The following is an 11,988-nucleotide window of genomic DNA, read 5'->3' as shown; positions in this document are numbered from 1 at the left end:
TTTGACTTATAGGGAGAGGTTAGATAGACTGGGACTTTTTTCCCTGGAGAGTAGGAGGTTAAGGGGTGATCTTATCGAAGTCTATAAAATAATGAGGGGCATAGATAAGGTAGATAGTTAAAATCTTTTCCCAAAGGTAGGGGAGTCTATAACGAGGGGGCATAGATTTAAGGTGAGAGGCGAGAGATACAAAAGGTTCCAGAGGGGCAATTTTTTCACTCAAAGGGTGGTGAGTGTCTGGAACGAGTTGCCAGAGGCAGCATTAGAGGCGGGTACAATTTTGTCTTTTAAAAAGCATTTGCAAAGTTACATGGGTAAGATGGGTATCGAGGGATATGGGCCAAGTGCAGGCAATTGGGACTAGCTTAGTGGTATAAACTGGGCGACATGGACATGTTGGGCCGAAGTGCCTGTTTCCATGTTGTAACTTCTATGATTCTATGATTCTATGAATATGTTTTCAGTGATTCATACCGAGACCGCTCACGGTTTCAGTATTACAACGAATCAGTGCATTGTTCTTTCTCCCCAATGACATGGTTCAGTTGAACTGAGATTTCAAAGTATTTATTGGTTATCGCTGTTATGAAATGTTATTTGATTGTGTGTGTACCTGCCACAGCTTTAGATGTCTGGCCACTGAACTGAGATTCCTCCTGACTCTTTCACATAGTATCACAGTATCATAGCAGGTACAGCACAGGAGGAAACTATTTGGCCCAACTTGCCTGTTCGGCTTTTTGAAAGAGCTATCAAATTAGTCCAATTCCCCTGCTCTTCCCATATAGCCTTGTAATTTTTTTTCCTCAAGTATTTATCTAATTCCCTTTAAAAAGTTAATATTGAATATGCACCCACCACATTTACAGAAAGTGCATTCCAGATCGTTACAACTCGCTGCATAAAAAAATGTTTCCTCATGTCGACTCTGGCTCTTTTGCCGATCACCTTAAATCTTTGTCCTCTGATGACCGACCCGTCTACCACTGGAAGCAATTTCTCCTTATTGACTCAATCAAAACCATTCATGATCTTGAACACTTCGAACAAATCTCCAGTCGACCGAGTCAGTTCTGAGGAGAACAATCCCAGCTTCTCCAGTTTCTCCACATAACGGGACTCCCTCATTCCTGGGACAATTCTAGTAACCCTCTTCTCCAACCTCTCTGAGGCCTTGACACCCTTTCTGAGGTTCCGTGCCCCGAATTGAACACAGTATTCAAGCTAAGGCCCAACCAATGATTTATAAAGGATGAGGATATCTTCCTTCCTTTTGTACTATCTGTCTCGAGCTTTACTATCCTGTACGTAACTGCACTTCCCCCAGATGTACTATCCTGTACCAAGCCGTACTGTCTCCAGCTGTACTATTCTATGCCTAGCTGTACTGCCCCCAGCTGCACTATCCTGTACCTAGCTGTACTGCCCCCAGCTGCACTATCCTATACCCAGCTGTACTGCCTCCAGCTGTACTATCCTGTATCTAGCTGTTCTGCCTCCAGATGTACTATCCTGTACCTAGCCGTACTGTCTCCAGCTGTACTATTCTGTGCCAGCTGTATTGCCTGCAGCTGCACTATCCTGTATCTCGCTGTACTGCCTCCAGCTGTACAATACTGCCTCCAAACAAAAGGAGGACCAGGTGTCACAGTGTGACAGATACCCTCCCGCACCAGGGTTAAAATCGTTTCGGGGTAGGGAACTATGTCAGTTACGTGTGTCTAGCTGGTACCCTGCTAAAACTGAGCTAAGTCCCCATTAATGAATCTTTTTGTAAATGTGTTGGTTCTTTATATATTGACGATCACTGCAAAATGCGGCAAAGGGAATAATTCGAACCACAGAACTTCACAAGTTTTCTTTTTTTATATATTCATTCTCATGGTGTGGGCGTCGCTGACAAGGCCAGAATCTGTTGCCCCTCCCTTGTTGCCCTTGAGAAAGTGGTGGTGAGCCTTCTTCTTGAACGGCTGCAGTCCGAGTATCCCACTAAGCTGTTAGGGAGGGAGGGCCGAAGAATTGATCTCGTAATATACTCTCTACTGCACAACATTACGGCAGTCTTCAACTGGGTCAATTTAAACGAGCTTCCGTTGATGCAATCATCACACAAACGTGAATGTAGTGGGAGAGCAACACTTCAGGAGGGGAAAAGTGTAGGTCCTGTGATGTGTTCTGCAGTGCTGGACTGAAGTTAGATACAGGGTGAAGCTGACTCTATAGAGGGTTCCTAACCCTAAACTCTAACCCTCCCTGCCAATATTACTCCAGTCAGATAACAGTGGCATTAATAGGATTCGCGTTTTGGTCAGGCCTCCGACTTGGGCTCGAGTGAGGGATTGGCTCGGACTATAACGTCAGGATTAGGGTTAGGGTTTCAGGTTTAGGTTTAGGGTTTCAGTAAGGGTGTCAGGGTTATGGTGTTAGAGTAAATGGAAATCCCAATCCCTCTATCTCTGCAACCTCCTCCTAAATCATCCAGTCCTCTTACTCTTGCCTGTTGTGCCCTTCTCCCCCTCGCGTCTTCCCATTATGAGACGTTTAACTGCCTCCACCCTATTCTCTGGAATTTCCTCCTTAATAAGCGCCAGGAACTTTTTTGGTCACTTTGTACAGGTTGATTTCTTTTTCTGGGACACTGTGAACAATTTCGGAGTTAAAATGCTGTGGAATGAGCTGCTCGTGAAAATTCATGGCTCCCATGATATCACGCATCCTCGAGCAGATGTAAATGATAGTGTTTTGGTTGCTCAGATGTTGTAGGGTCTTTAGCAGTAAGTGGTATTCACGTTTCTTGTAGACGATATCGGATCCCAGGATGATGTCGTAGTCTGTTGGAAATTGATCATGGTTTACACCCCACGAGAGAGCAGAGACTTTTGACCGCTGGATAATTGAAGAGGGGACATTGTTGGCCACGTTTAGTTCTATTTGATTCAGAACTTCTGGTTTGTCGGTCAAGGTCACATCTCCACCTGCCAGAAGAATGTAAAAGAGTAATGACGTATCTTCACTTATTGCTTCCCTATGACACCAACCTGTAAATGTTTAATGTGGGCAAAAGGGATTCGGGGCAAAGCAAATTAACACAGCAAAGGCTGTTAAATATAATGATGAACTTGTGCAGTGTCACAACATTGATCAGCGATTCCATTAGCACAACGGTTATTTCAATGGATTTAGTAATTCAAAACTGCGGAATAAAAATCCAGCACCTTGAGCTCAAATCCAACCACGGCAGTTTGAGATTTTGATTTTAATTCGAAAATGTCAACCTAAAAAGCTGGTATCAGTAAAAGGGGCGATATTGACTTTCTGCCACAGCGTAAAAGCGGTGACAACGAGTTTGTCGCCCGTTGAACATTCCTCCCGGTTTTTATTTTTAGCTATCACACGTTTTAAACTGCCGCTTGAAGTCAATATCCGCCCCAAAGTGACCATGAAACTATCCGATTGTGGCAAAAACCCAATAGGTTCACTAATGTTCTTTAGGGAAGGAAACCTGCGTCCTGAAACGATCTGGCCTGTGTGTGACTCCAGTCTCACATCAATGTGGTTGATGCTTTACTGCCCTCTCGTGTGGTCGTGAGCCATGCCGCAATATCAAAATAAGGATAAAGCTGCGACACAGGCATCGAATTGGGTCAGAAAAAGGCACACCCAGCCCAGTTGACCTTGCAAGGTCCTCCTCGCTATCAATTAGGGACTGTTGTCAAAGTCGGGAGAGCTGCCTCACAAACTAGTCAAGCAACGGTCTGACATACTCTGAGAATCAGACCTGTCCTCACACTGAGGAAACCCTCCATCGAGTCGTGTGGCACTACCACCCTGCTGAGCGGGATAGATTAATAACAAATCTAGCAGCACAAAAGCAGGCACTCATGAGGCGCCATGGGCCCTAAGCAGCAGCATAATGGAATGCCACAACAATCTTGTCACCGCAGGGCTCGGCATATCCCTCAATTCTCACTCGCCATCAAGCTTGGTGACTAAATCTGTTTCAATGTGGAATGTAGAAGAGCATGCCTGGAGCGGCAAGAGGCTTATATGAAAATCAGGTGCCAACTTGGTGAAGACACAGCAAAGGATTACCATGCATTATAAACAGTAAGAGCACCATGCATTATAAACAGTGAGAGCACCATGCATTATAAAGAGTGAGAGCACCATGAATTATAAATAATGAAATCACCAGGCATAATAAACAGTGAGAGCACCATACATTATGAACAGTGAGAGCACCATGCATTATAAACAATGAAAGCACCAGGCATTATAAACAGTTAGAGCACCATGCATTATAAACAGTGAGAGCACCAGGCATTATAAACAGTTGGAGCACCATGCAATATAAAGAGTGGGAGCACCAGGCATTATAAACAGTGAGAGCACCATGTATTATAAACAGTGAGAGCACAGTGCATTATAAACAATGAGAGCACCATGCATTATAAACAGTGAGAGCACAGTGCATTATAAACAATGAGAACACAATACATTATAAACAGTGAGAGCACCATGTATTATAAACAGTGAGAGCACAGTGCATTATAAACAATGAGAGCACCATGCATTATAAACAGTGAGAGCACCATGCATTATATACAGTAAGAGCACCATGTATTCTCAACAGTGAGAGCACGATGCTGTGCACAGAGTTCAGCAATCCCCAAACCAAACAATCAGGTTAAAGCTCTGAAATCCGGTCACATCCAGTCGCGAATGGTGGTCGCAAATTAAGCAACTAACAGGAGAAGGAGGCTCGGTGAAGATTCTCATCCTCAACAAGAGCGCAGCCCAGCACATGGGAACATAAGAACATAAGAAATAGTAGCAGGAGTAGGCCATCCGGCCCCTCTTGTCTTCTCCTTTATTCGAAAAGATCATGGCTGGTCTTCGAACTCCACTCCACTTTCCCGCCCGATTCCCATTTCCCTTGATTCCCTGAGTGCAAAAAAAAAGTTTGATGCGCTTGCAAAAATCTACAGCCAGAAGTGCCAAGTGGATGATCATTCTCAGCCTTTTCCTGAGGTCCCCATCATCACAGATATTAGTCTTCAGCCAATTCCATTCACTCCACGTGAAAAACAATAAATGTTTGAGTTCATGAACTGGCAAAGGCTGTGTGTCACGACAACATCCCGGCTGTGGTGCTGAAGACCAGTGCTCCAGAACAAGCTGTGCCCCGACCTGAGCTGTTCCAGAACAGCTGCAACACTGTCATCTATCCGACTAAAAAGTGGAAAATTGCCCAGGTATGTCCTGTCCACAAAAAGCGGGACAAATCCAATCCGACCAATTACCGCGCCATCAGCCTACTCTCAATCATCGCCAAAGTGATGGAAGATGTCGACAGTGCTATCAAGCGGCACTTACTCACCAATAACCTGCTCACCGATGCTCAGTTTGGGTTCCGCCATGACCACTCGGCTCCAGACCTCATTACAGCCTTGGTCCAAACATGGTGTTGGCCAGAGGCTGCAGAAACTTATTGAGCTTAATTCGAAGTGCTAACAAAGACACTGACTTTTGAACTGGGGTGACCTGGAGTTCAGTCACTGGTCTGAACTGGCCAGAACCGGTTTGAATTCGTTCCGCTTCTTACAGGGACAAAGGAACTGTGATGAGACACCAGTCCTGAATTAGGAAAGGAGTATGAAGTGATGCTTCCTAGGCCCTTGGAACAGAGCCAATCAGGGGATGACATCGATCACTCCAGCAACATTGAGCCAACCAGAGAAGACAGCATCATTCGAAAAGACAGACTTGGGAATAAAACTGAAGAATTGCTGGCTTGGTCCCAGTTTGTTTTTGTGGGAGACTCCGGAGACTAACCCTCGTGGAAGTGGGAACCCTACGTCAGGGACGTAGAGACGACGTCGGGAGTGAGAGAGAGAATTGCCTGGCCAGCAGTATCTCTCCTTTCCGGGTAATATAATATCCTTTCTATTCTGTGACAACTCAGGGAGTTTTCGTCAGGGGAACCTAGTGGGCGTGCTTTTAAATCCTGATACTGAGGGATGTGTTAGTCAGGGAATCCTAGTGGGTGTGCGTTTAAATCCTAGTTTGAGTATAAAACTGTATAACCTGCTGTAAACTGCATTCCTATATCTAACTAGACGTATAAGCGCTGTGTGCATGATCTAATAACGTTAATAAAGCGAATTGAGAATTAAGAGAGAATTGACTCTTCCTCTGTGTACTAAGCCAAAACCGTTAACCGGTGACATCCGGTCAACAATGGAAATGAGACCTGAATTCCAGAGGTGAGGTGAGATTGACTGCCCTTGACATCAAGGCACCATTTGTCCGAGTGTGGCACGAAGGAGTCGGAGCAAAACTGACGTCAATTGGAATCAGGGGGGAAACTCTCCAGTGGCTGGAGTCATACCTGGCGCAAAGGTAGTGTCTGTTGGAGGACAATCATCTCAGCCTCAGGACATCGCAGGGCAGTGACCTCGCCCCAACTATCTTCAGCTGCTACATTAATGACTTCCCTCCATCATAAGGTCGCAAGTGGGGCTATTCGATAATGGTAATGATAAGGACATAATGATTACTTCCTTTAGCAATTCCTCAGATAATGCCGCAGAATACAAGGCCTCCGACCTGCTCTTCTAGCCACACGATTTATGTGGCTGGTCCTGTTCAGTTTCTGGCCAATGGTGACCCGCAGGATGATGATGGTGGGAGATTCGGCGATGGCAATGCCGTTTGATGTCAAGGGGAGTTGGTTCGACTCTGTCTTGTTGGAGATGGTCATTGCCTGGCTCTTGACTGGCGCCAATGTTACTTGCCACAAAACAGCCAAGCCTGGATATTGTCCAGGTTGTGCTGTATGCGGGCACGGAATGCTTCATCATTTTATTCTAAAGCATGCTTACTGTTTTATGGTGTATAATTTGGCCATCAGTTGGTTGCTGGACACGTGACTGGAGCTCACAAAGACCCAAAAACATGATCAAAAGCAACAGCTTCCCCGTTTTATATTTGATCAGAGTTGAGATGTTCAGGATGTTGTGCAAATATTACATTGAACAAAACCAGGCCATTTCTGATAGGTATCTAGTTCTCAGCTCATCAGCTCAAGGAGAAACGTGTTCAAATGTTTCACTTTTTCATTTAAAGATTTTTACGTTTTCTGGATTTTCACAGATCAACGGCAGTTCAATTGATATCCCGCTCCCGGATGGGAGGAGGGACTTGCTCCAAAATGGCAGGTGGAACGGCTGAGTCTCGAAAGCTGCGACTTTTTTGAGGCATCATTCATATTACCTGAGGTAAGGGTCCTGTGCTTTGAAAGCATTCTCTTTCAAAAAGATTAAAACTGGAGGTGAAGAACTGTCAATAGTAAGGACCTCAAAAGAAGAAGAGACAGCAGCGTTCACAAAACATGCATATAACTGGGGGTTTAATCAAACCTATGACCAGTCACTGTCATGGTCCTTCACTATATAGCCGTCCTACTCCATTACAGTTCATCGCTCTCTCTCACACATGCAAAGTTCTATCGCTTGGAACATTTAACTCACCCAGTAGGATGGCAAGAATCCCCACGATCCCAGTGCCGGACCCCAATTCAATCATCTTCTTCCCAGAAAAACTGATATTCTCTTTCTCAAAGAACCGGCATAGAACGAGGCCCTGAAACAAAATATGGCATTAACGTTAGAATTCGTTCACCTGCAACTTTCTGAATCCAAGTTCACATGACAAGGGGTTGCAAGGGAGGGTGCAAGGGAGGGAGCAAGGGAAAGTCCAAGGGAGGATGCAAGGGAGGGTCCATGTGTCGGAGCAAGTGAGGGTACAAGGATAGGTGCAAGGTAGGGAACAAGGGAGGGTGCAAGGCCGGGAGCAAGCGTGGATGCAAGGGTGGGAGCATGGGAGGGTGCAGGGATCAGTGCAAGGGAAAGTGCAAGGGTGGGAGCAAGGGTGAGAGCAAGCGTGGGAGCATGGGAGGTTGCAGGGATCAGTGCAAGCGAAGGTGCAAGTGAGGGAGCAAGGGAGGGTGCAAGCCAGTAAGTAATTCCAAGGAAGATATCAATCTCGTACTTGGTTCCAAGGAAAATATAAAAATCTGAACATTGTGTTGTGATGGGTATAAACCCAATACATGGTATCAAGGATGGCGAATACCCCGCACATGGTGTCAATGATGGTGTATGCTCCGGGAATGGTGTCCAAGATGGTGGATACACCGCGCATTGTGCTCAGGATTGTGTATAGTCAAGGGCAATTCGGGATGGGCAATGAATACTGGCCTGGTCAGCGACGCCCACATCCCATGAACAAATAGAAAAAAAAACCTTGCGCACGGTTCTAACAATGGTGTATATACCGCACATGGTGCTAAGGATGGTGGATACCCAGTGCAGGGGATCTAGAATGGTTGATACCCAATGTCTGTGATCAAGGATAGTGGATATCCAGTGTCGGTTGTGAAGGAGAGTATAAACATAATACATGGTGCTGGTGGAGTATGCATCCCATCTTGATTCAGAGGAGAATACATCAATCAGTACTTTGTGCCAGCTAGGGCATGGTGATAAGGATGGCATAAACCCAGGATATGGTAATTTGGAGCAGAAAACCAAGACATGATACAAGAAGGTTATCGACCCATTACATTGTGTCAGGGAGGAGGTAAACCCGGTAAATGTGGCCTGGAGGGTAAAAACAATTTAATGGTGCCATGGATGGTATGAAGACAGAACATGATGCCATGGATGTTATATATTAGGTGTAGAGTAGTTATGGAAAGAGGCATTGATCAATCAAAGGTGAAGATGCTGAGGGGTAATTCCAGTGAGTTGAAAAGTGAGCCGGCCCATGTTGAATGCAAACAAAGACTGGCTGTAAAAAAGTAAATAATCAATCGGAGGCCTTCAAGGAGAAGCTAATTCGGGTGCAATCGAAACGCATTCCTATGAGGGAGATAGGAAGGGCATGCAAAGCTGGAGCTCACTGGATAAATGAAAATATAGAGACTAAAACGAAACAGAGAAAGGAGGCTTGTGACTAATGTCAGGACCATAATATATTAGAAAATGAAGCAGAATAGAGAAAGTACAGAGGAGATCTGAAAAAGGAAATAATACGGGCGGAGAGAGTGTACGAGAAAGTGGTGGCAGATAACAGAAAAGTGAAGAGTAAAGTATTTTTATAAACAGACAAATAGCTAAAGGATAATCAAAGGAAGGGTGGGGCCAATTAGCGACAAAAGAACAAACTCATTGTGGAGTCGCGGCTGGGGTACTAAATGAATACTTTGCATCGACATTCACAAAAAAAGAGGATGCTGCCAATATCCCAGTAAAGGAAGAGATAGTAGAGGATGCACTAAAAAGTTTGGCAGTACTCAAAGTAGAAAAGCCACGCGGTCCAGGTGGGATGCATCCTAGATTGTAGTGGGTAGTAAGGGTGGAAATAGCAAAGGTTATAGCCACAATCTTTCAATCCACCTTGGATATGGGGATGGTGCCAGAGGACTGACCAGTTGCAAATGTTGTTCTCCTGTTCAAAAAAGGGGAGAAGGATAAACCTGGTAACTATAGGCCAGTCAGCCTAAAGTCGGAGGTGGGGAAAATTTTAGAGACAATAATCTGGGACAAAATTAATAGTCACTTGGAAAAACATGTTTTAATAAATTACTGTCAGCACGGATTTCTTAAAGGCAAATCGTGTTTGATAAACTTGATTGAGTTATTTGATGAAGTAATTAACAGGGTTGATGGTGTTCGTGCAGTTATGTTTGTTGACATGAATTTTCAAAGTACCACGTTATAGATGAGTTAGCAACATTGATGCCCATGGGATTAACGGGACAGGGTCAGCGTAGATATGAAATTAGCTAAGAGACAGAAAGCAGAGAGTAGTTGTGAACGGTTATTTCTCAGGCTGGATGTGTTCCCCAGGGGTCGGTATTTGCACCATTGATCTTTTTGATATATATTAATGAACTGGACTTGGGTATAGAGGGTATAATTTCAAAGTTTGCAGATGATACGAAACTCGGAAATGTAGTAAACAATGTGGAGGCTAAGAACAGACTTCAGGAGACCAGACACACAAGGGAAATGGGCAGACAAATGGAAGATGAAATTTAACGCGGAGAACTGTGAAATGATACACTTTGATAGGAATAATAAGAAGCGACAATACAAACAAAATGTTACCATTTTGAAGGGGATACAGGAAAAGAGCGAACTCGGGTTGTACGTACACTAATATTTGAAGGTGGCAAGACAAGTTGGGAAGGCTGTTAAAAAAAGCATACGGGACCCTTGATTTATAAAATAGGCACAGAATACAAAAGGAAGGAAGTGACGCTAAACCTTTATAAATCATTGGTGAGGCCGCAGCTGGAGTATTGTGTCTAATCCTGAGCACCACGTTAGGGAGAATGTCAAGGCTTTAGGGACAGTGCAGTGTAGATTTGATAGAATGGTACCAGGGGTGCGGGACTTCAGTTAAGTGGGGAGACTGGCGAAGCTGGGGTTGTTCTGTTCGACCAGAGAAGTTTAAGATGAGATTTAAAAGATGTGTTCATATTCACGAACGGTTATGATAGAGTAAATGAGTAAAAATGGGTTCATGGGGTTGGGGGTATATATTAGCAGAGATACATGATTGGTTAACGGACAGAAAACAGAGAGTCGTGATAAACGGGTCATATTCAGGTTGGCAGGCTGTAACTAGTGCGGTGCCGCAAGGATCCCTGCTTTGGCCTCAGCTTTTTACACTCTATATTAATGATTAGATGAAAGGACCGAGTGTAATGTATCCAAGTTTGCTGACGATACAAAGATACGTGGGAAAGTGAACTGTGACGAGGATACAAAGAGTCTGCTCAGGGATATAGACAGGTGAAGTGAGTGGGCAAGTAGATGATTAATTGGAGACATGACATGTGGTGAGTGGAGCAGGTTTAGGAGGAAAAGGTGACTTTGGACCAATGGTTCCCAAAGCTCTCCACCACTGGAGGGTTTTCCTCGCCTCATGTCTGGGTCTGATGGAGACTAATTGATGGGGATTGGTTGCTTTTATTCGTCGACAACTCGGTTCTCACTGTGTCATGTGACTACCAGGAAAGTAGACGGCGAACAATAATCTTTCTTCTAGAAATTCCGATGTTCTTATGCATGTTCGTCTGCAAAACCAATGCATCAAGTTGGGCTTCCTCAACATGGCGGGGGTGGGGGTAGGGGCGGTTGCTGTAGTGAAAGGCAGAGGCTCTGGGTTTGGTTTCTCTCTATCCGATCCAAGCATTTACACCAAACATTGGACTTACAGCTCCCCAGATTATTGCTGGTATCTCACGGTTATTGCTGGAGTCCCCAGTGATTCTCAAAGTGTGCCCGCAAAACTGATAGCTACTTTCGAGTTTGTTGCTGTCCTCCTTGGAGTCGGAGCTGCTGAAATGCTTCTTTTCCTGCTGTGTTTCCATTATCCTCTCTGAGCTCACTCTGTACTGCTTTGATCCTGGTTGAACCACTGCAATCTCCAGGTATGTTTTGTCCAGGGGTCTGGATGTGAGCCTCACTCGGTTTCAGCTTCAGGTGCGTGCAGTCCGCTTGTCCGACAGTGGATGAAACAATACAAACTCTGATCTGGAAACACAATAAACTTGAATTAATTAGTCTCCCTTCTCTCACCTCTTCCCCAACAAATTTGATAATAACACATTAACACAATATTCAAAAGTTTCTGAAAGGTCCTCATTAATAAAGTGAACAAATAAAGTCAGTGTGCAGGGAGCCGAAACTGTGGGCCTTTATCTGAAGGCAGGGACGGTGTTTGCCTTACCATGCGACTGTTGTTTTAGTGAAGTTACTCCCTTCGATCAAGAGCTGCTCAGCTGACAAACCGAACAGAAGAGCTTTTGTTGCGAGCCGTGGTATCATCGACCCAACCTCGGCCGGGTTGGTGAGCAGCCTTTCTCTGCCGCCCACTCTTTACCAGTTTCATGTTCTTCACCTGTCTCACAAG

General features: G+C 44.8%; 1 protein-coding gene across 1 annotated transcript; it reads right to left on the bottom strand.

The window, feature by feature from the left end:
- Positions 1-2,577: 2,577 nt before the first annotated feature.
- Positions 2,578-11,446, bottom strand: LOC137317968 (EEF1A lysine methyltransferase 3-like). Its single transcript, XM_067980960.1, has 3 exons — positions 11,291-11,446; positions 7,533-7,644; positions 2,578-2,975 (listed from the first exon to the last, which is right to left on the bottom strand). Exons 1-3 carry the CDS (start codon positions 11,444-11,446, stop codon positions 2,578-2,580), a joined length of 666 nt encoding a protein of 221 aa, XP_067837061.1.
- Positions 11,447-11,988: the final 542 nt, after the last annotated feature.

This window comes from Heptranchias perlo, unplaced genomic scaffold (genome assembly GCF_035084215.1).
Source record: "Heptranchias perlo isolate sHepPer1 unplaced genomic scaffold, sHepPer1.hap1 HAP1_SCAFFOLD_64, whole genome shotgun sequence".
In the NCBI taxonomy this organism is placed as follows: domain Eukaryota; kingdom Metazoa; phylum Chordata; class Chondrichthyes; order Hexanchiformes; family Hexanchidae; genus Heptranchias; species Heptranchias perlo.
This window is presented reverse-complemented; position numbering and strand designations above follow the sequence as displayed.

Bases quoted from the DNA above. Each gene is read 5' to 3' on its own strand.
- LOC137317968 (XM_067980960.1), bottom strand. From the start codon at position 11,446: ATGGAAACACAGCAGGAAAAGAAGCATTTCAGCAGCTCCGACTCCAAG. The intron at 7,645-11,290 runs GTAAGTCCAATG...ATTTTGTTTCAG, and splicing joins CAGCAATAATCTGGGGAGCT to GGCCTCGTTCTATGCCGGTT. The intron at 2,976-7,532 runs GTGAGTTAAATG...TTCTTCTGGCAG, and splicing joins GATTCTTGCCATCCTACTGG to GTGGAGATGTGACCTTGACC.